Source organism: Aethalodelphis obliquidens, unplaced genomic scaffold, assembly GCF_003676395.1.
Source record: "Aethalodelphis obliquidens isolate GAN/ISIS:26980383/991018 unplaced genomic scaffold, ASM367639v1 scaffold4, whole genome shotgun sequence".
Classification (NCBI taxonomy): domain Eukaryota; kingdom Metazoa; phylum Chordata; class Mammalia; order Artiodactyla; family Delphinidae; genus Aethalodelphis; species Aethalodelphis obliquidens.
In genome coordinates this window covers 73,515,246-73,539,499 of record NW_020837948.1, presented here as the reverse complement: position 1 = coordinate 73,539,499, position 24,254 = coordinate 73,515,246, and the positions used below count along the sequence as shown (strand labels likewise).

Sequence of the window (24,254 nt, the reverse complement as noted above, 5' to 3'; positions counted from 1 at the left end):
TCTTCATAACCAATTCAAATGTTCACCACTAAGGTTTGGGGAAAATAAGTAAATAAAATCAGTTGTAAAGTTTTATACTTCCAGAAGAGAACCTGGCATTCTAGCATATATTTATATATATATATATATATTTTTTTTCTATTTATTTATTTGGCTGTGTTGGGTCTTCGTGGCTGCATGCAGGCTTTCTCTAGTTGCGGCAAGCGGGGCTACTCTTCGTTGCGGTGCGAGGGCTTCTCATTGCAGTGGCTTATCTTGTTGTGGAGCACGGTCTCTAGGCGTGCGGGCTTCAGTAGTTGCAGCACGCAGCCTCAGTAGTTGTGGCGCACGGGCTTAGTTGCTCCATGGCATGTGGGATCTTCCCGGACCAGGGCTCAAACCCATGTCCTCTGCATTGGCAGGTGGATTCTTAACCACTGCGCCACCAGGGAAGCCCATTCTAGCATTTAATGTCACCCTGGTTATTTCCTAAAATGTAAACTTTGTAATGTATGTAAATTGGGGGATTCGTTATAGAAACACTTATTTTCAAAAGTTAGGCAAGTTATATCAATCTAACTAAAACTTAGCCAAAACAATATCACTGATAATCAGGAACACTTTTTGGAAATATTTATTATGTTATGTTTATACATATTATTTAAATGTATTATTATTTATTATTGAAAAACTGATATATGTCTGTTTTAAAATGTACAAATAACACAGAAGTAAAAAGTGAAAATTCCTCCATCCAACTCCCAAGAGTACTATTAACTATCTTACATGTATTTGAAATATATTTTTTAAAATTTTATCATATCATATTAGCATTATATATAATATACATATATATAATAATATATGTATAGATTTTACAAAACTGGAATTATATAATGTTCTGCTGCTTGCTTTTCCACTTAACTACATTTCAGATACCTTTCTTTCTGCGTCAATACAATAAATAGGCAGAATGAGCTATTTCACTCTTCTTTATTACTGAATATTGATTCAGTTTGCATAATTTTTTTAATCTAGCCACTACTTATTGACATTTGGCTTATTGTTACTCTTTAATGAATATAAACACTGCCCTAAAGGACATTCTTGGTCTCTGTAGAATAGAAATTATTCTCTGCAGAGTAGAAATGCTGCTTCAGAGGATAGGTTTATTTAAATTTTTGAACAATATTTCACATTGGCCTTTAACTATGGGACTATACTGGATGCCTCTTGTGCCCACCTCACATCTCGGCCCACCGTTTACTTCCACTATTGCTGCAGCTTCGTGCAGCTGTCTGCAGCCTGACAGCACCTCACTCCAGCCTCACCTCGTCTCTATCCTCTGCTCCAGGTTTCTTAGGCTGTGTGGAGGGTGCCTGTGGGACCCTGATCAGCTTTGGCACTTGCGTAAACCTTGGAATGTGAAAGGCTGACATCTCCTGGTGCAACCCTTGTCCAATGAGGACAGGAGCTTGTGGGGAAATGGTCCCCTCCCCTCTCCCATTCTTTAAGAGGGCAATTGGGAGGCCAGATCTACATAACTCCTCAGTAGGTCCTGGAAAAATCCAGCCCTGATTGCCCACAAGGGTGGTGACCAGCTGGAAGACGGTCCCCTGGACTGGTTTTTCTCTCACTTTTTACTCCCCTACTCCTGTTCCCCTGTCTCAGGCTCTACTTTCTGGGGGGACCTCAGCTAACACAGGTACAGATTAAATCTTACCACTGATGACTGGTTCTTCTTGTCCTCAGCCACAGCAGGCACTAGCTACGTTTTTAAATATTGTCTAGCTGATAGGAAATCTCACTGTTTTAATTTGCATGTCTGATTAACAGTAAGTTAAACATAAAACGTGTGTTTAAAAATCAGCAAGTGAACCACAATCAAGAATCAGTCATTTCGTCTAACATTAAAACCCTAAGGAAAAACATTTTGTTGCCTCCATCCCTCCCCATCAGGGTAGTACTTTCTGATTTTCACATAATCATTGATATAACAAAGGCAATAGCAAGGAAACAACATGACCAGAAGTCTTTTCTTACTGCCTTATAGCCCTTGAAATGTTAAAAGAGGACCGGCAAATGATAACTATTTAATTTGAATTGGAGATTTTGTCGATATGTGTTAGACTTTCATAAAATGTTAGAGCTACAATAGATGTTAAATGTCCTCTGGTTCAGAATCCTTACTTTGAAAATGGAGGCACTAAGACCCAGGGAAGGGAAGTGCCTGAACGACTCACCCTATATGACACAGACAGAGGTAGCAACAACTTGGGACTCATGGCCCTTGGTTTGGCACTTTTTCTATTAAATCATAATGCCCTCTCCTCGGAAACTGATCATTTGGCTTTTCCAAAACATCCTCAGTTCTGGTATCTGTTAGGACCCCATTTACTTTTGTTTTTTTTGTTTTTCTTTTAATTAACTAATTAATTAATTTATTCATTTATTTGGCTGTGTTGGGTCTTCGTTACTGCACATGGGCTTTCTCTAGTTGTGGCGAGCAGGGGCTACTCTTCGTTGTGGTGCGTGGGCTTCTCATTGCAGTGGCTTCTCTTGTCGTGGAGCATGGGCTTGAGGCATGCGGGCTTCAGTAGTTGTGGCTCTTGGGCTCTAGAGCGTAGGCTCAGTAGTTGTGGCACATGGGCTTAGTTGCTCTGCAGCATGTGGGATCTTCCCGGAGCAGGGATCAAACCCATGTCCACTGCATTGGCAGGTGGATTCTTAACCACTGTGCCACCAGGGAAGTCCCAAGACCCCATTTATTTTGAAATAAGAAATGTTATTCATACTTTCACCATAAAGACACCACAAAGGACTATTTTTAAAGAAAAATATCCAGAGAGGTTATATCTTTGTAAGCAACTTTGTAACAGTGACCTCATGAAAGAGCTTTCCGGTGGCTCCAAAATTGTGATTTATTACTAGGATACTGGGATCCCGGCATATATCACTGTTCCAAGTTGACATAAAAATATGAGGTCAACACAAATCTCTAAAATAAAAAACAAAATAAAACGAAACTGACAATTGCTAAGGAAACATCAAGATCAATTAGAGGTCAGAGGCCTTAAATTTATTAGAAGCCTATAGCTACCAGCAATGTAAAGGGAAACTGGAGATCTGTATCTCACAAGAGTAGATTCCAGAGTTAACTTTGTCTCTTTGGATGTATTAGAGATTTACCTTGAATTTTCATATGTGTAATTTTTATTTATTATGGTAAAACTCTATTTAAAATAATGAAAGTTTTAAAAAGTCATTGGAAGTGATTCATGTATTTGGGCAATTGAGTTTTTAATGCATACTTTCAATTCCTATTATGGTTAACTAACCTATAATAACTCTGCTGAGTTTGCTTTAGCCATGTAGTATTTTAGCACAGGGAAGAGGTAATATTTGCGGTGCACCTACTAAGTGCTATGTACTTTGCATGATTTCAACTTCATTGCTAGACCCTGTCCTAGTTTGAGTTCCCATAAAAGCAGACCTTGAGACAAGATTCTAATGCAAATAGTTGTTTGGGAGGTGAAGGCAGAGTAGTGAAGAAGTGATACAGGGAAGGCAGCTAATAAAGGTTTATTTCCAAGCTGGCTACTACTATGAGTAACTGGATCTTAGTCTTGCTGGGAAAAAATCAAGAAATCATTGTAGAACACACTCCTGGGTTATCCCACATCGAGGGTAAGAAAGCTGGTATGTTGGTCAATGTTTAACAAACAGCTCTGGGAGAGGGTGGGAGAGTTTTGATTTGTAGCATTTGTTTATTCCCGTGGTGTAAATACTCCCATCATGGCCAATTTTAAGCTGTCAACGTGACATCACTGAACTTGGAGTTGGGAAGACACGTGCATTCCAGGTTCTCATAAGTTGGTGCAAACCACCTGTAGTAGTATACCCCTGCAACTTCCAACATTGGTTAAGGACCGCTCAGGATTGAAAATTGGGGCCCACTTCCAGCTGGCCACATGGTCAGCAAAGTGAGCTTCAGAGGCCAGAGAGATGCAGTGGCCAGCATGGCAATCTGGCTGCTGTGTTCCAAAGTAGTGGTAAGGGTGAGAGGAAAAGGGCGAGGTTCCAACAGTATAGCCCCGTATTGATGATGACTAAAGTGTGTACAGCTTGCCAAAGGTCACACAGCTAATAATGGAAGAGCAGAGATTCAAACAGAGACCTGGCTAATACTAGAGCCCTCTTGTCTCTATGGCATGCTGCTTCTCCTATAGAAAGCTGTAAGTATTACAATGCATTAGTGAACAAAGAAAATTATACTGTGTTACTTAGGGTAGATTAAACTGCTATAACAAATAGATCTAAACAAGTACACTAGAATTCTATTCCTTGGTCAGCAAAATAGATTTTTTTTTTCCCTGGGAAGGAATTCAGGAGGTTGTCTAATGGGGCTGTCCTCTACCTAATCATTTGGGGACCCTTTTATTCTGTGGCTCTGCCATCCCATGGGGCATTATAGTCATCTGTATCCAGACAGTGCCATGGCGCATATCCTATTGGTGAGAACAAGTTGCATGGCCATACCTAGCTGCAAGGCAGGCTGGGAAACATAGTCCCTGGCTGGGTAGCTGCTTCCCAACTACAACTATATGGTAATGGATGGAGAGAGGGAATTTGGTGGGCAGCTAACTGTCTCTAACACATCTTTCCAGAGAATATTTAGGCTAGATATTAATTTCCATTTCTTTGTATAATAAATTTAAAGATCTATAGTAATTCAAAGGTAATTTTTATGTTTGATAGACAATGATTTTTTTCAAATATAAGATTTGAAACAGCTTGGAACTTTGGGTTAAAAAATAATACAGAGTATAATATCCTTTTTCCCATTCAAAGGGATGTGTTAGTAAAGATCCCCATGGTAAAATTTTCACTTGAGATGCTTAAATCATTGGGGAATAAAAATTCCCCATTCTCACTGAGGCAAGAACTCTGAAAGATCTCATGAATATTTTTATGGTCACTAAGAGAATGATATCTAACCAGTGAAAATCAACAAATATATTTAATATGTTATATTAGTATATATATCCAATATCTATAATGGATATATATTGCATTTTTAAGATTTGAAGAACAGGCTGTGCAGCCAGAGCATATAAGTTCAAACCCCACCTCCACCACTTCCTGGCTGAGTAACCTTGGTTAAGTTGCTTAACCTCTCCGTGGTTCAGTTTCATCTGGAAAATGCAAATGATGATAGTGCCTACTTCATAGGGTTATTGTGTAGATTAAATAAGTTAACATATATGAAGCACTTATCACCATACTGGCATATAGTAAATGCTCAGTAAATCATTTATAACTATAAACTTCCTAGGATCCTGTTCCTACAAACTTTCAGATTTGTTTCATGTGTTACAGATATGGCTCCTTTTCTGCCATTCTCTTCTTCTGCATTTTAGATTCCCACTCCTCATTCTCTCTCATTTTCTCTCTGTCTCTCCCTTCTCTCCTTATGTCCCTCCTTCTCTCTCTCCCTCCCTCCCTCTCAATTATCCCCAATAAGAGACAATTAGAATGCATATAGAAATAAATTCTCACCTTCTTCTAAAGAAAGTGCAAAATTATATTTGCAGATGCATTCATATTCTTTTAAGGAAAGAGAACTTTTCCCCCATTAGGGATGGAATGTTGTGATTGAAGCTCAAATCCTAAGGAGTCTTGGACAGTTTGTGTTTTGTAACAACTGGAGTCAACTCCTTTTAATTGAGCATCTACTACATGAAAGGCACTGAGCTAGGGGCTCTGGGGAGACAAGGATGATGAAGAGGAGATGGTTCCTCTCTCCAGGGTCTCATGAGCTGGTGGAAAATGCAGACACGGACAAAAGTGGCTCTCCCACAAGGGCAGCCTCTGGAAGTTCTCTGAGGGAAAGGGCATCGTCTCACTTTCTCTACTCCCAGCACCTGGAACAGGGCCTGCTCATTAGCAGGTGCTTAGCAGTACCTCCCTCAGACCTGGGCAGGAGAATACAGTGCACCATGCATCACAAATCTGGAAAAACAAATGTATTAAAGAACACACAGCTACCCTGGTCACTCAGATCTGGTGTGCAGTGCTGGCTTAGCATGACCCATAACCCTAAACATCTGCTCGAGAGACCAGTGCCTTTCAGGCCCCAGGGAAACACTGCTTCACATGTCTTGTCCCATGACCTTGACGTGTCGAGAAGGTCTGTGGTTGTGCTCCTGCCGATGTTGGACATCAACATTAATTTGCAGTCGGGGAGAATTTCACTAGTTGAAGTGTTCAGTAAGAGAAGAGATAAGCTAACTTGTCAAATCTGCCCCTCTGATAACAGGAATGCAATAGATTCCTGTATAACAACGTGTCATATCCTCTTCGTTGGAGTGCTCCTGTTCTTGCTTCTCTTTTTGTTTTTTTTTTTGCGGTACGCGGGCCTCTCACTGTTGTGGCCTCTCCCGTTGCGGAGCGCAGGCTCCGGATGCGCAGGCTCAGCGGCCATGGCTCACGGGCCCAGCCGCTCCGCGGCATGCGGGATCTTCCCGGACCGGGACACGAACCCGTGTCCTCTGCATCGGCCGCGGACTCTCAACCACTGCGCCACAAGGGAAGCCTTTGCTTCTCTTTTTGACCTATTTCATAGGTCCTGAGCTAGTCACCCGTTAGGCCAGTATTCACAACAGTTGCTCACAAATGCTGAGAAAAATTTTGCAGTATTAAGCAATATGTATGACTTAGACTTGTATTTATGGAGGTATAAATAAAACATGTGAAGTATGTTGCTATTCCTTACATTGGCAACTGTATGGATGTTGAATGCTAGGACTGCAAATAGTTTTATCCTAATAAAATATTTGATGACATTTAATTAAATTTTCAGAGTTAAAGGCTCAGCTTTATTTGAATAATTTTTATTTAACATTTTGATATTCATCAAATTTGTAGTTTAAAATAGAATTTTGCCTTTTAATAATAACAGATAATTGGATTGTCTCAAGTGATCAAATGCCAATTATGTGAAAATCCCAATTATAACAACATAATTAGTAATTTTGTTGAAATAAAAGTAGGAAGTTAATGTGTCTTTATTTTAGTCCTCATCCAAACACTCTCAGCCCATCAACGGAACACCAGATATAAATACAATTTATAAATATACAATTATATTTATATTATATAAATATAATTGTATATTATACAAGATAAAAATACAATTGTCTTTAATATTTTGTTGCCAGTCATATAAAAATCACAACTTTACATGTAACATTCAAATTTGTCTTTATATATATCCAGGTAGGAGCCTAGAACATATTTTATTTACTGTTGGTTTACAATTTGACTTTTAACTAATTTAAAATGTTGTATGGGGCCTTCATGTGTACTCACCCTGGCCCTCCAAATGTTAGGAATGGGCCAGGCCCAGGGGTAGTGGTGTCCAGACTTTGGGGGTGGGGTGGATATAAGGAAGTGTTTTCAGAAGAAGAGGGCTCATGGGTGAAAGCATGGAGGTAAGAGAGCGTGATCTGTTCCTAATCTGTGGCTGGAGCCCAGGCGCAGGACAGGGTGAGCTGTGTTGAGAACTGAACAGTCAATGGTGGAGGCAGAGGGACGTGGTAGACTGGGAGTGTGATAAGGGCAGATGGTAGGTCTACTCTGATCTCTGTGACATCCCTCGGCCTTGCATGGTGCCCAGCACATAGGAGCTAATGCATTTAATACTCACTGAATGAATGAAAGAAGGAATTTGGACCCTATACTGTATGTAATGTAGAACCACTAAAGAGTTTGAGGAGATGGGACAGAATCAGAACCGTAGTTTGGAAAGATAGCTGACAATGGTGCCTGAAATTTGTTTGAAAGTTTAGCTGCTGGAAGTAGAAAGATTAATATACTTAGTTATAACTAAGACTATACTTAGTCTTAGTTAAAGACTAATATACTTAGTTAACTAATATATTAGTTATATGTTACCAATTTATATCTATTGTGATTCTTTATTTCCTGAACATATAAATGTGGATATTTAAAATTATACACTAATCTGGCCTAACCAGACATTTAATGGTCCATGAAACTCCTAAGTCTTAGGTACAACGGCTCTAGGGCTGTGCTGTCTGATAACACTGGCCACTATCTACATGTGCCCTTTTGAGCACCTGAAATGTGGCTCAAATGATGTTCAAGATGTTCTGAAGAGTAAAAAACACACCAGATTTCAAAGATCTAGTACAAAAAGAAATGGTAAAAGATCTCATTAGTAATATTTTACAATGTTGATTACATATTGAAATAGTAATATTTTGGATATATTGTGTAAAATAAAATATATTATTGAAATTAATTTCACTTGTTTCTTTTTAGTTTTTTTTAATGTGGCTACTAGAAAAATTTTAATTACATATGTGCCTTGCATTTGTAGCTTGCGTTATAGTTTATCAGGCGGCACTGTTCTAGTGGATGCCAATTTTGTATACATCTTTAGCAGTTTGGACCCCAAAACAATGCACATCGATTGCAAACTGAAGGTGTAAATGTTGCAAAAGATGCAGAAGTTGACTAAGCCACAGGAAGTGGTACTAAACTTCCCAGATTACATGTAAAGTCTTGTCAGCATAGGATTTAGCAGAGTTGGATCAGTGGACCACAAAGGAAGAGAAAACCAACAAGGACACTGATTCAAAGAAAGAAACTGAATATTACAGGAGGACCTTGGGGAAACACAGGAAGTTTTCAAATATTTTTTTGCAAAAATGATAGTCATGATTAAGACACAAAAGTTAAATGGAAAAAGAATATCTCATCATACATCAAAAAAAAGCAAGCAACACGGCTCATGCAAAGAATTCAAAGAATCAGTGCAGAGTTGTAAAGGTAAGCAGAATTTTGCTAACTGTGAGATAAATGAAACTTCATTAGTTGGAGTTGTATTTTTAAATATAAAAATCCCAATTCAACTGGCTTTCATTATTTACCATAAAATTAGTTTCTGATTTTAAATACAAGTAAATACATGCAAAATGTTTAGATGGCTGGTTAATAAAAAGGAATCTCATATATATGAATATATGTATATATAATATAAAATATTTTCTTTTAGCCTAAAACATAAATAACAGGGTTTTGTTTTGTATAGTTGGGGGGTTTTAACCAGTATTTGGCTGTAGGGCCTTGGTCTTTTGAGTGTGGGTCCACTATTCACAGCCCTATGTATCTTTCTCCCATATCTCGTTGACAATTTTCACTTTTAATCTCTTTCAAGCAAAGTGAAAGCTGATAGATACATGCAAAGTTCTTACAGATTTGAATGCTTTTTTCCCCAATCATTCACAATCATCATACCCACAACTAATGTGACAGAGATTCTTCTGTGTCTCACCTTCATTCATTCTTTCAAAGCATTTAACTTAATTTTCATTGGAACAACTTTCATTTTGCACTTACATACTCATGTTTAATAGTATTTAATTAAATTCCATAAGGATAGTTATAACAGGTATAGTCAGATTTGTGAAAAAATATGATGGATTCTCTTGGGGTCCATAACTCACCTGGTGTGCAGGTGTCATGAGCATTCATTGTGCTGTGGCATCCCTCTGCCTGCTGCACACCACACCAGGAATGACAGGTATCTGTTATTGGATGAGTCAGCTAAGTGAAGGCTTGTTAAGAAACTTTTTACTATAATGTCACCTACAGTGTACTTGTAGAGGGACAACTATCCCGTAAATGACAAGATTTCCTGACTTAGGACATCTGGAAATACCTGGGAATTATGGCGTCTGGAAAGAGCACAGAGAAACCAAGTTCCAGCCCCAATTCTCCTGCAAGTATTCCATAATAATATTGATAACTCTGATAGGACACCAGCTTTTACTCTGTTCTCAAGGTTATCTTCTTACTCTCTATGACTACCTAAGACATAGATCTCACAGAGGAGTGAAACCACACACACTGATGGATCTGAAATTCTATCAGAGTCAGCCTGATAAATACCCACTAATAAAAATACTTGCAGATGGGAATGTTTTATTTATTTACTTTTATAAATATGAAAAACAACCAACAATATCCCCAGAGAAGAAGAAAACTTCTTGCATGTGCGTAATAGGTGTTTAATAAACACATGATGAATGATACATGGGCTGAAATATTTCTGCCAGTGCATATTAACTCCATTCATTCTAATATCAGTGATGTTTATGCACGATGAGGAAATGCACCAATATTAAACTGGATCCTCCAAATGAATGTGATGTAGGAACTGAAGTGTGACTTAGGGATCCCAGAAGCACTATGTGGAAGCAGTGATCTGTAAAGCACTGGCGTAAAGGTTACCATAGCTGTCATGGCATAAATGAAATCACTGCAATACGTGTACCTGAGTGAGGATAGAAACAAAGAAAATGAAATCACTGCAACATTTGTATCTGAGTGAGGATAGAAATAAAGAGCTTGGAAATAGGAACCGGAATTTTCAGTGTACAAGCAACTTTGGAAGAGACACCATTATGTCATTAAAGAAATCAAATTAAGGCAATTTGACATACGCCTTTATGCATTAATATAAAGCAGGCTCCTACAGCACCAAACTAGAACTAGAATCTTAACCATGCTTAAGCTGCAAAAACTATGGTAGCAATTCGATGGGTTAAAATCTCTTCAAAAATACGTTGTATCAACATATGGCAGAGGAGGAACACCCTTTTCAGTCAAGCATGTCCTTTGATTATTTTTCTACCTTAAAAAAATGTCTGGGGCTTCCCTGGTGGCCGCAGTGGTTGAGAGTCCGCCTGCTGAGGCAGGGGACACGGGTTCGTGCCCGGTTTGGGAGGATCCCACATGCCGCGGAGCGGCTGGGCCCGGGGGCCATGGCCGCTGAGCCTGCGAGTCCGGAGCCTGTGCTCCGCAACGGGAGAGGCCACAACAGTGAGAGGCCCGCGTACAAAAAAAAAAAAAAAAAAAGTTTGTCGGTGTATAGATGCATGATGGCAACATGAATATTTACATAAAAGATTAAGGGGAAGGGTTTCCCTTGTGTCCCAGTGGTTAACAATCCGCCTGTCAATGCAAGGGACACGGGCTCGAGCCTTGGTCCGGGAAGATCCCACATGCCGCGGAGCAACTAAGCCCGTGCGCCACAACTACTGAGCCTGCGCTCTAGAGCCTGCGAGCCACAACTACTGAAGCCCGTGCACCTACAGCTCGTGCTCCGCAACAAGAGAAGCCGCCACAATGAGAAGCCCGCACACCGCACCGAAGAGTAGCCCCCACTCGCCACATCTAGAGAAAGCCCGCTCGCAGCAACTAAGACCCAACATAGCCAGAAATAAATAAATAAATATTTTAAAAAAGATTGGTCTTCCCTGGTGGCGCAGTGGTTTAGAGTCCGCCTGCCGATGCAGGGGACACGGGTTCGTGCCCCGGTCCGGGAAGATCCCACATGCCACGGAGCGGCTAGGCCCGTGAGCCATGGCCACTGAGCCTGCGCATCCGGAGCCTGTGCTCCGCAACAGGAGAGGCCACAACAGTGAGAGGCCCACGTACCGCAAAAAAAAAAAAAAAAAAAAAAAAAGATTAAGGGGAAAATGACTCAAAGTACCAAAAGCTAGATGAAAGACCAGCACTTAAGGTTTCTCCATGGTGGTGTGATGGATGGAGGTCAGAGAACTGTGGCTAGTTGATAGTGTTGTATTTGGTGCTCCTCTCACTTGGTTCCATTTTCATCACTGCACAAATGAAGAGGCAAAAGTAAATGTTTTGCTGGAATTCCATTTCCACTTTTCTACTGTGGCCAAACTTCAAAACTGGAACAATTTTGAAAAGCTGAAGGCGTCTACTTACTTTTCTCATTTACAGTTACCTAAATATGTGTGTGCAAATTTAAAGGTTTTCTGATCTAAATAGGAAAGAAAAAAGTTTATCCTTTCCAATGTAGGATTTGGTGGGTGTGGCAATCCGGGAAGACCTGGGAAATAACTACTGTTTTCTTTGGATGATACACTTGGCTACCGTTAAAAGAGTGTATAATTATAGCCTAAATGTAGACTTAAACTTTTAACAGATTTATCTAAAGTTTCAAAATTTGTGCCATTGGATGTAATTATCTAAAACTATCTTATGGCAGATGTTGCAGTACTCAAAACACTGAGCTAATATGAAATCTGAACCCGCTTTAAAAATCCCTCGGATATCACCATCCTCCTCAGTTACCATTTATAGCCAGGAAGGAGGTTTTCATTTTATCTATTTCCAAAAAAATCAAAGGAATTATTTTGTAGACAGTTTAGACTCCTGTCGAAATATATGAATACTGACAGGATACCGCTCTCCTTTCTGTTCCTGAGGAGCCCTCTGCCTCCCCCCCCCCCCAACCCAGCCCCCGCCTTAATTCCTGTTTCACAAAATAAATCTAGGGACTCTGCTCCCGGGTTGTGGGAGATTTCTCATCACAGACAAACCGGCTGGAGGAAGAGAAGGGAGGGGAGAAATAAACGCGACAAGGAAGCCTGAAGAAAGGTCGAAAATCATTAACATGTAAATGGTGCTTTTTCCATTCCAAAGCACCTTATCGCCAGACGCCCCCAGGGACTGGAAGGGTTCGGAACTCCGCGTTAGGCAGCTCAGGCACTGCAGGGGCGGGGGCGGAGGGAACCCGGACGGCGGCCCGACCCTGCTGGGAAGAGGGACGTGCAGCTAAAGGCATAGGATTCGGGGAGGGCCAGAACCTGGCCGAGGATGACAATAGCAAACACTTCCTGGTTCCTTCTCCAAACGTGCTCTCTGTGGTCCTGTATATCGCTGCCTTCCCCAAAGACACCGGAGGAAAAAATAGAAATCTATAGAGATCCCCCGGGACCCCCGCCGCCCGCTCCTGTCTCTCTCTAGCCGGGGGCGGGATAGAGGGTGAGAAGAGTGTCCCAATCGGTGACTTCAGGTTTTGAACAAGATATTCCAGGAAACTTTTATTTGTAGCATGATTTGGGGGGTGGGGGGTGGGCAAAAGATGAGGAAAACTTTTATAAAACTTGTTTTTTTTGGTGCGCGGAACTAGGGCCGCTGAACGTTGGGTTTCTTTCGCTTTGCAGCAGGCGACAGCCCTGGGCGCCACCTGCGCGCCCCGTACGGAGTGGAGGCGGGGTCGGGGGTGGGTTGGTCCGCGCCCGGGTTCCCCGACGCCCACTGCAACGAGCAATGCGAATGACAGGCTGCAGACCCTCTTGCCTGCGTCCTCTTCAACGGCCCATACACCGAAGTTTGAACTGCGGATCCCGTGAGGCGAGCCCCGGCCAAGCGGGGCCGAGATTGCGGCGGAGAGGAAGCGGCGCTCCTCCACCGAAGCTCCTCCTCTCGCCGGTGCAGCCCGGGACTACCTGGCGGCGCGGCGGGTGCGGCGCGCAAACCGCAGCGCGCCCCCACGGCGGCCACCTCGGAGCCCACCTTGCCGGCCGGCGCGCAGGACGGAGCGCACAGCCGGCCCCCCACCAACCTGCGGCCGGCTGTCCTCCCTCCACTGAACCCCGCGCGCCCGCGCGTCAGTCCCTGCCGGGCGCCCAGAGGGCCGCGCTCACGCAGTTGGCGCAGGCGGCCTTACGCTAGAGGCGCAGCGCCCGCCCGTCCGCCCGCCCCCTGCACTCTCCCCGCCCTCTCCCTCCCTCGCAGGGGCCAAGCGAATGTAGCCCGCGAGAGAAAATGGCGGCGGCGGCGGGGAATCGCGCCTCGTCCTCGGGATTCCCGGGCGCCGGGGCGGCAAGCCCCGAAGCGGGCGGCGGCGGAGGGGCCCTCAAGGCAAGCAGCACGCCCACGGCAGCCGCGGGGCTGCTGCGGGAGGCGGGCAGTGGGGGCCGCGAACGGGCGGACTGGCGGCGGCGGCAGCTGCGCAAAGTGCGGAGTGTGGAGCTGGACCAGCTGCCCGAGCCGCCGCTTTTCCTCACCGCCTCGCCGCCGTCGTCCTCCACTTCCCCGTCGCCGGAGCCCGCGGACGCGGCCGCTGGCGGGAGCGGTTTCCAGCCTGTGGTGGTGCCGCCGCCCCACGGAGCCGCGAGCCGCAGCGGCGCCCACCCTACAGAACCGGCGGCCGCACCGGACAGCGGCGCCCCGAGCCCCGCGGGGGCCGAGCCCGGGGAGAAGCGGACGCCCGCCGCCGAGCCGCCTCTTGCGGCGGCCCCAGCCGGGTGAGCAGCGCGGCCGGGGGCGCGATGGGGACTTGGGGGGCGGGCGGGCGAGGGCAATGAATGAACCCCGGGCACTGCGCAGGGCGTCCCGGGGATCCGCGCAGCGAGGCTGCACGCCGCTCGCCGGGAGCCCTCTGGCACCCCCTTTGACCCTTCCGGCGTCGGGCGGCGCCCCGGACCTGGCCTGGGGGACGGGACGGGACGGGGGCCCGGGGCGGGGACATGCGGGAGAGTTTGTTATTGTTTGCAGACATGTGACAGGCGTGCGAGCCGCGCTGCGGGTACCGGTTGAGATAAGGTGTGGGGGCCCGGGCTGGCTTTTGGGGGCTCCCGGAATCGGAACTCTCCGAGGAGCCCCGGAGCGGGACCCTGGCGTTGCCCTCCGGGTCGGGTTGGGAGGCGGGCAGCCGTGCAGCGGCGGCGACCTCGGACGAGAGTCCTCGGGGGCGCCGGGGTGAGGCCCGACCCTGCAGGCGGGCGGTGTAGGTGGGCGGGGTAGGTGGGGAACCCTGCCGGAGGCCGGGGGTGGGGGGGCCGGAGCGCGGCGGAGAAAGCGGTGGGGTCCCCGCGGCTGTGACAGGCAGAGTCTCTCGGCAGGTACCGGGGGCCGGGCTGGGACGAAGGCTGCGCGCCCGGAGCGCGGCCGCAGGGGGCTCCGGGTGGACGGCTCCGTAACGTCTGTCAAAGCGGTGTGGGCTGATCGGCTGCAAATGCTCGGGGGCTTGCGGTCTTTTAGGACGTGGGGTTTTCTGATTGCGTCCCCCAATGTCCTTGGGAATGAAGACTGCACCACTAAGACTTGAGTGAGTTCTGTTTGGAGTTTGAATTTGGCCTTTGAGGTTTGCATTTGGCGGAGTGGTGTAAGAGCCAGGACCGGATGTGTCAGCCATTCAGTTTCAAAGCGGTGGTGACTGCTCCCCGCAGCCTCTCCGGCGTGGTTGGGGACCGCGGCGCGGGTGCGGTACTTCCTGCTCCGTGCAGCTGCGCGGGCCGCCGCCGACTGCCGGCTTCCAGGGGACACAGTGCTGTGGCTCCGGCTCCGTAAGAGCCGTACTGCCTGTGCGCTACGGTGTTTGTAAGGTAACTCAGACCAGCCGTTCCTGGCCTGACCCTTTTTGGCAACTGGAAATTTTTATGTTTAAGGAAGTTCTTTTGACTGTGACAGCCATCATCCTTGTTTTTAAAAGAATCTGACTAGTGTATGCAAAGCACAAGTTTGAGAGGTATTTTGAGTTGCTGGAAATGTTTTTGTGATAGTCACCCGTTTCCCTATAGGGTTTCCTGACCTTTATTCTGAGTATTTTAAAGACTGCCTTAGGTTTGTTTCCCTTGTGAAACGAATTTGACAGTAGGACTCATTGGCTTTGGTTAATTATCTAAAGTGATTTTGGGGGGAACTTGATTGTTTAAAACCACAGTTCGTTGATTCCTTGGAAGTTACCCCTTTCCCTCTCCCCGCCTCAACCCTCCCCCACCAAAAAAAACCAACTAAAAATATGGTCAGCACTGTGCCATGGCAGTATTGATAGGAAAGATTTGTGACTGTGGTAGTTTTCTGTGTGCTCTTGTCCATGTAACTTAGTCTTACAGGGTTATTCCTCTACACTACTGCTCCTGGGAAGATTGGATTAAAACTTGACTAGGATAATTCGTTGTAGGCAATTGTTACTACAAGTGAGCTCCAGATAAAAATATTAAACCCAAAATTTGAGAGATTAATTTTGTCTGTTCTCATGAGACCGAATTTTTGGATACAGTAAATAGTTTAGCAAGTGTCAGCATTCTAGTCATCTTAATGAGCTATTGAATATAGCAGAAGAGGAACTACTGTAAAATTAACATATAGATGTTGTTTAGTGTTGTCTCCACACAAAATAAGAGGACGAAGGTGTAAGCAGATAGAATTCAGGTACTGAGTAATCCATGCTTAATTTTTGCATTTTGTAACCTAGGTTTTTCCCCCCTTTTGTTTAAGGGGTGGATAATAATTGCACAGTATATGAAATTATGGGCTAATCAGCATAATCATTTTTTAAAATGAATGTCACTAGCCAGAATGCTGTTTGTTCATCCCAAATCTTATACCTAAACATTTCATTTATAGTAAAATGTTGATTCCCTCTCCTCTTGAAATAGTGATTTTTTTTTTTTTTTTACAATTTCCTTGTTAATGGGGTTGAAATTCATTTGATTCTATTGGTATAAACACTTTGATTGTAAGCAGTTAGTAAAATCTCAGTTGAACTTTACTTTTTTGACAGTAGTTGCATTCATACTTTCAGGAGGAAAATCTAACATTGAGATTTTGAAATATTTTTGTTTCAGTGGTACTATAGGTCTGGAGACCCCTTCTGTTTAAAGACTTATTGTATTCTTTTAAAGAGAATTCTGTGAGATTTTTAATTTCATAATTTCCTCCAATTTTTGATCTTCGGATGTAGAAATTTAAATTGTAGAAAATACATTTTTGTAGTATAACTTATATAAAGAATACTCATATTAAAACAAGATTTTAAGTACATCCCTCTTTTACAGGTTAGTAACTGAAATCAGTGGAAGTTTTTTGCCTGTAAGTGGCGCCCAAGGGTTTGGGATTTTTCCTTATATTACAGAATTAGGGGCTTTTTCTTCCTATTTACGGTCTTTGAAGAGAAATTACAGTGTTACTCTCCATTGAACAGGCTATTGTGAGTTGGTAGATATAATTACTCCATTCTATTTTTGTAACTTAAAAAAAAACAACTATCAATTTGCTGGCCCCATGAAAGAACAAGATATGCTGTACTTGTTAATGTTAGTTTTTGTGTAAAACTAAAGCTATTTCATAGGCTGCTTTTATATCCTCATAGAGCCCTTAGCTTTCACTTCCTTTTAGAAGCTGCTAGACTATAAATATAACTTAGTGAATTTTTACTAGAGGAGGTATAGGAACATTATTACCTAAAAACAAGTTTTTAAAAAAGTTAAGTTGGTGATTTTATAAAACAATAGAGGTAGTTACATAAGTTAGTCTTACATGAATTTGTAAGTTTTGTAATTATGAATTGTCTCCAAGTTCTGTTTTAAATTAGGTAAGGAAATTAATGCATTCTTCAAAGACTAACCTTATTAAATATAATTCTGAAAAAGAAATATCAGAACTAGAATTGTTGCCAACTTTTGTTGTCTTTTCATATCTGATTTTGGCAAGGGTGACTGGTTAACCAACATTCCTTAATATATTATCCCCAATACACTATAATAACTCCGTTTTGTTAGATACAAAAAACAGGAAGTAGCTCTGTTCATTTGTATTCTTTCACATCTCCTGTAGCACCTCAAGCATATGTTGCATGTTTTAGAAATGGTCGCGGACTTATTGACATAAAGATTCCAAAATATGGAATGAAAGGAGTGTTCTTTGGTTTCAACAAGAACAGAAGAACCAGCTACAGCTTGCCTAGGCTGTCTGCTGATCAGCCCTTGACAGTTGCTGTGAGCATTCCAGAAGAAGAAATGATGGGGTGGCAAGGCAGTTAATGGGGAGTGGATTCCCCTGAGGAAAAATGTAGGGCATTCAGAAGTGCTCTGAGTTAGAAGGCACAACTTTTGCATTTTGTACCCTATTTTCTTGGGTTGAGAGTTATTTCTTTATGAAGAAGGCAATAGGAGAACGTGGCATGGAAAAGTAATAGTCTCCAGAGGCTACTTAAGAGCTGCAGTATATTGCACTTTTAACCTTGAAATGCCTTGCTATATCAGATATACCAAGTATATTCCTTAGACTTGGTTGTTTTCCTCAGTCTTGGCCTCCTTTTATATCCTGAGTCAAAAATTAGAGCTACTTTAAAATGTAAACGGGTAAAAGATTAATATGAGGAAATGTGCAGTATTAGGAATCAACCCAAGTTGTTTCTAAGAAATAATTTAAGAACATTTTTAAACACGAAAGAAATAATCAGGAACATAATTAAATGTTCATTTACAAATGCTCATTGCAAAGCAGTGAGATGAGTTGGGTGTTCTTATTGCAAGAATATAAGAGGTTTTTTGCTGTGGCTAAACATGTACATTGAGCATAGAGATGTATTTAGATACCTTTTATATAGTCACTTTTTTTGCCTTCTGTGTGTCAGGCAAGTTATATATATTATCTCATTTCATCATCGCTGCAGCCTTCCAGTGCAATGTAGTTTCTGTTTTCAAGAGGTGGAAACTCATGTGCAATGCTAAAGCCCCATTATCATACAAGTAGAAGACAGGCTAGGATTCAAACCCAAGTTAGTCCCACTCCACAGTCCATTTCTTTTCATCACTCTCTAATGTCTCCATTTTCTTTTTCAAGTTAATAATCAGATTAACTAATGATTTTGAAGGAGAAAGTTGTTCTTCAAGAGTCAATAAGCAATTGATAGGTTTCTACCCAGTGCCACTGCTAATACATTTGTCTCCTGATGTGTATGTAATGCATAGCTTTCTGTAACCTGGCCTCATCCATGTAATACAAGTAAGCTGTGCTTAGATCACCTTATCATGTTAGGCAGGGAGAATAATTGATTAGTGTTGAGTGTTTCTTAGGTTCCTTGATTTGTGCTGTTTACATCGTAAGTGGAAGGAAATAAAGAAGCTGAAATAATATCACATATTTATTTTTAATCATCACATATGGAGACAAGCTGTTGCAGTATAGCTAGACCCTATCCCTTTGTACTTGTTTTAGATTTCATGCATCCAGCATTTATGAACCTCTGCAAGGTGATGTTCTGGGTGGTAGAGAAAAATACCATCAACGCACAGCCTCTGTTTCTGTTGGCAGATTGTAGTATGAACATGTTTCACACCACCATGTTAAGCGTTGTAAGAGAGATAGGAATAGAGAGGGGCATCCAGATTAAAGAGTAGTGCTGTGAATCTCACCCATGACATTTCACACTGTATTCCTGCAGTGAATACAGTAGTACCTCACTAACTTTCTGAGGAATTAATTGACCTTCTAGGTTTGTAGTTAAGGGTGGTAGCTTTGTTCTGCTTTCTGCTTGTACATTTGGTCTGCTAGTTTTTGCTCTTTCCCTTTGGTCTCTTTACCTTTTCTTAGGACAGATATATGCTGTAGCTTTTCCATTTCCACAGCAATGGCAACAGGAATTCAGATACAGATTAGTTTCAAACTATTTCTGCCTACTCTTAGGAGGTATATGTATGGAACTGCAAGTTCAGACATGATTTTTGTCTTTCTTGAAAGAGAAAATTAAAATGGGGGTATAGGAGCAAGAAACCGAGTATCTACCAATGCTGGCTTTAGAATTGAGACTTTATTATTAGTAACAGCAACTCTGCTAGTTAAGAAAACAACATTGGGAAATGTAAAATATGCTCTAGGATGTAAGATAATCAAGAAGATACCCTTGTCTTCATTTACTCTATGACATATCCTGGTTGGTTTAGGTATGTTTGGTATGGAGAGGAGCTCTGTACTGTTAGTGATTGAGTCCTTTGAAATACTAGTCTGGTTAGTTTTGGTTTGATAGATTGAGATGTTGTAGACTGCCAAGAGCTCTTCAGGTTCTTAAGACCCACCAAGCGTGTGTTTCTGTAAGTACAATCTGTCACCTGGGAATTATTGATGAGACAGTCAGACTTCTTGAAGACTGGAGGAAGTGCCCGGAGCTCACACAGTGCTGTAGTTAGTGTGTTTACTAAGTTTATCACATGTAAGCATGATGATGATGAATATATGCGGAGCAAGGAGAGGGTAGATACTGGGTGGTGGGTGGAGGTGGTACTCTTGACAGATAAGATGTGATTATTACCTTTCTTTATTGCTAAATAGCCATTCGACTGATATAGCATCAAATAATCTTCAAACTGGTCTTACAGCGTTCTGAATACTAAATATCAACTGCTAACAGACAAGGAGCTCTGTCTTATTCTTTGTCATTGCTCAGCACCTAGGCTAATGTCTAGCACCCATGAATATTGGATGCACATGAGTGTTAGGATGAATTCATTTTCCCAAAGTGGTTATTTTTACATAAGTGTATAAGAAGATACACTGACTCATGACTTACTGTGATGTGATGTGATTTTAATCATAATCTAGCTTGAGGCAGGTTTTGAAGGCAGGAACTATTTCTTATGAGTTTTTGTGCATTGCTTGGTATTTTGTAGCAGTAGTTGGTATTTAGCAAGCAGTAGTTAATAATAATGACCAGTTTTATATAATGTAAACCAAACAGTAATTAGTTCAATAACTAAGTGTAGTTACAAAATAATTAGAGCCATGTATAAACTGTCAGATATTGAGAAAATTGAGTTTCTGGTATTTGAGTGTCTAGTTATTTGGGCTGATAGGTAAGCCCTGCTGATTTTCTTCTTAACCCTGTGGCAACCCTTCCTGAATGGCTTCTCCTCATCTTCTTGAACATTAATATTAGAACATACTCAGGCCCAGGCCTTCTGTCATTCCCTGTCTTCCACCCCCACCCCAGGCTCATTAATGCATTTAGATCAATTTTTGGCCATTCACGAATGATTGCAGAGTTTATTTTCCTAGCCATGATCTCTCCTAAATGCCACACCTGTCTACATGACACATCCATACTCAGATATCTAAAACCAAATTTAGGATTTTCCCTGTACCTTGCCCTACTAATACATTCCCTGCTCATGAAATGGCAGAACCAGAACCTAGGGTTGTCCTTGACAACTTCTGGTCTTCAGGTGATTTCATCTATTATCACATCCCTAGTCCACCTTCCGTGATCTCTCATTTGGACTAATGTAATAGTAAGTAGCCTTCTAACTTGCTCACTCTCTCCTACTTTCTCCCTTCCAGTTGGTTCTCCATATTACGTGGCCAGAGTGATCATTTTACAATGTAAATCTTATTATAACAATTTTCCTCTAGAGAAGTAAATTAAATTGAATTTTAAAACTTTCAAATGCTTTCCATTTGGATAAAGACCACAGAATCCTTAACATGCCCCACAGAGTCCCTGCCTGGTTTAGCCCGTGCCTGCCTCTCCAGGCCCATCTCTGATCACGCTCGCCCTTGCTCTCTGCAGGATTGCCGTAAGTTCCTCAGACTCAGCACACCACCTCCTGCCATAGGGCCTTTGCACGCACCGCATGCGCCCTCTGCCAGGAGCACTGTGCCTAGTCCCGAGCCAGCTCCTCAGTGTTCAGGTCTTAGCTCACTGATGCTTTGTCAGGGAAGCCTTCCTTCCCTGATCTCCCAGACTGGCTTTGTAGCTCAGTGTCCCTACTGTCAGTGTTGTGATTTTATATTTGTTATGTCATTTGGTGAATGGCTGCCTTCCCTGGAAGACTGTAAAATCTGAGTGGGCAGAGCCTTTGGCTGGTAGCAACCCAGCACCTAGCAAAATGCCTGGCACAGAGTAGACCCTCGATAAATATTTGTTGACTAAATGGATGAGGGTAATAATGACATGGCAAGTTCAACCTAGTCTATGGATTATCTGTTCTTCCCCTTTGTCAGATGTAGTCTGGGACCTAGCTAAGACGGGGTTAAATGGCAAAAGCCTTGTCGGTTTGTGATAGATTCATTAGGCCGTATCTGGACTATTAAACACACCAAGTGCCTCAGGTGAAGTAGGACAGCTTAATGTGGTACAGAGGAAATAGCTATATTGCATGATTATATGCTGTAGGAAGAAGTGTTTGCTATGTGTATTTAGTTCTCCTGCTCTTACCAGGGAGTTGAGAGAGAGAGTATATGTGTGGGCTCATGTGTGTGTGCATATATATGAATAAATATACACCTGAAGGTGTTAGGCATTAATATAATGATTCCTTCTTCCGAGTTCTCAGTGTTATCTAAACTTAGGGTACCACTTTTAGGATTTTTGTGCCAATAACCCTGCTTCATCCAAAATTTAATTTGTTATTGATAATAATTCAACTTGGGATAAATAGTTCACATTTGCATTAAAGAAGAGGTTTGCTAGACAAGTACTATATGAGATTTCAGGAGCCAAGAACCCACGTAACAGAAAACGATTTACCGGTGGTAACTAAACCTGGCAGCCTCCCTTATCTAGAACATGGTTTAGCACTAAGAAGTAAGTAAAAAAGGCTCTGAGCTGCCAAAGGGCCTGTAACAAAATCTGCACTTTGAAGTTCTTTGATTTTACACTTAGAAGAGTTCCAAGGGCATTCACTCAGAATTCACTGACATTTATTTATTATTCTTGCCGTCTTGTCCATTTGGTGTCCCTAACATGCAGCAATTAAAAGCAGCCGATTAGAAGGCGAGTAGTGTGAGCAAGAGACAGGTTCCCTGAAGGCAGCATATAAGCAGAGACCTGACAGGTGAGGAGAGAGAAGGGAGGAGAAAGGGAGAGATAAGAGGACATTAAAACATTGCAGTTGGGGCCACCTGGTGTTTGAACGTTAGGTTCCACATACCTGGATTGCCTCTAAGATTATAAATTTATTAAATCACAGCACTTTCCAGCATTACTTTTTGGGCATCAGCTTCCTTATTTGTAAAATGAGAGTGATCAGGGTTATATGATTGGCTTTGTTTTTTGTAATGCTGATTACTGTGGCTCATTATTGCAAGGTTGTTGTGTTTATAGTTTTAGAAAGTATTTTGATCCTGAGTGGTAAACATCTAAATTATCTGGAAGGGGTCGTCCTGTAGCCTTGATGATGCTGAATAAATACAGTGCTGTTTGGAATTACATGAAATTGGGTGCTGCTCATTACAAATGTCTTGTGGATTGGCTTTGTGGGAAAATCGTTTTGCTTTATTTGTTGGCCTCAGTCATTTTATATCCTGCAGTTTTTAAAAAATGCTTGATAGTTAATCACCACCACCAGTATGTACTGCCCTTTCTCCTAGCTAGACTTTGAGAAGTCAGGCAGTAAGCGCCAGCTTTGCAATGTTGACCAAGTTATTTAATTACTGCAAGGACTTTGGTTTAATAAGATGGCTACTTGTGAAAGGATTCTTGATGTTCACATGCTCTTAAGATGCTTAGTGTTTTGAAAAAGACATTTCACAATTCTTTTTTTTCTCTTTCAAAATAATTAATTGGCTCTACCTGTTATTTATGGTCTGGATTTTATTGGTATTCTTAAATTCTTCTTGGGTAATAAATAAAATTATTTTCACTGAACCTTAGATTTTAAAAAAGATGTGACTTATTAATGTAGATGTTCATATTCCTGGAGAAGGTTTAGTGTCTTAATATAAATTTATTTTGAATTTTGAAAATATATTTCAATTATTCTGGTACACTGGCACCTCCACACTGTTATACAAGGTCCTTATGATTTCTCTGGGATTCAGAATTTATAGAATTAAACTTCATTAATAAAATGATTAGACAGTCCTTTTGAAAGCAACAGAAGAATTTATTTTTTTACTTTATTTATCTTTTAACAAAAGAACAGTATTATGTAGACTGCTATATAGTTTGCTTTTTTCTTAATAGTATTTTGTTCATTATCTTAATGATGAACATAGAGCTGTCATTTTCCATGACTATGTAGATTCTATCATTTGCCTGTCTCATTAACCAGTTTCCTAGTTTTAGACATTTATATTGTTTTGTTGTTATATCGAGCTGTAGTGACTACCATTGTACCTACATTTTCATATGTTTGTGCATTTGATTTTGTAAAATAAATATTCAGAAGTGAAATTGCTGAGTCAAAGGACATGTATATTTAAAAATTTTATCATATAGCCAAATTGCCCTGTAAAACACTGCCAGTTTACATTTTTCTCATGGTGAGAGTGCGCATTGCCCCACGTTCTTGCCAGCGTTGGATATTATCAGTCTTTCATTTTTGCCAATATGGTGGATGAAAGATGTTTTCTTATTTTAATTTGTATTTCTTAGCTTTTTAGCATCATAGTACAACTTGTGTTTATTAACAATTTCCTACTTCTTTTGTGTATTTCCTTTCACACATGGGAGAGAATTGTTTGTTTTTTCTTACTGATTTTTAAGCATCCTTTGTATATTAGAATATTAGCTCTGACATTTATTGGAATTGTTTTCTTCTACTTTTGTGTTATGAATTTCAATTATAGTATTTTTCTATAAAGCTTTAAATATTCCTTCAAATTTCAATCCCTTCCTTCCTTCCTCCCTCCCCCTCCCCCCC

The 24,254-nt window shown here is 41.9% G+C and overlaps 1 protein-coding gene across 2 annotated transcripts in view; it reads left to right on the top strand.

Moving 5' to 3' along the window:
- Nucleotides 1-13,239: 13,239 nt before the first annotated feature.
- The window catches only part of MAP3K1 (mitogen-activated protein kinase kinase kinase 1), an 87,340-nt gene continuing 76,325 nt past the window's right edge, over nt 13,240-24,254 (top strand). The window contains exon 1 of one of the 2 annotated variants that reach the window (XM_027101087.1): nt 13,240-14,135. In XM_027101087.1, coding sequence (XP_026956888.1) covers nt 13,654-14,135 — 482 coding nt within the window. In that variant the 5' untranslated portion in view covers nt 13,240-13,653. The remainder of the gene's footprint in view (nt 14,136-24,254) is intronic. The other variant, XM_027101088.1, reaches the window with a different exon arrangement.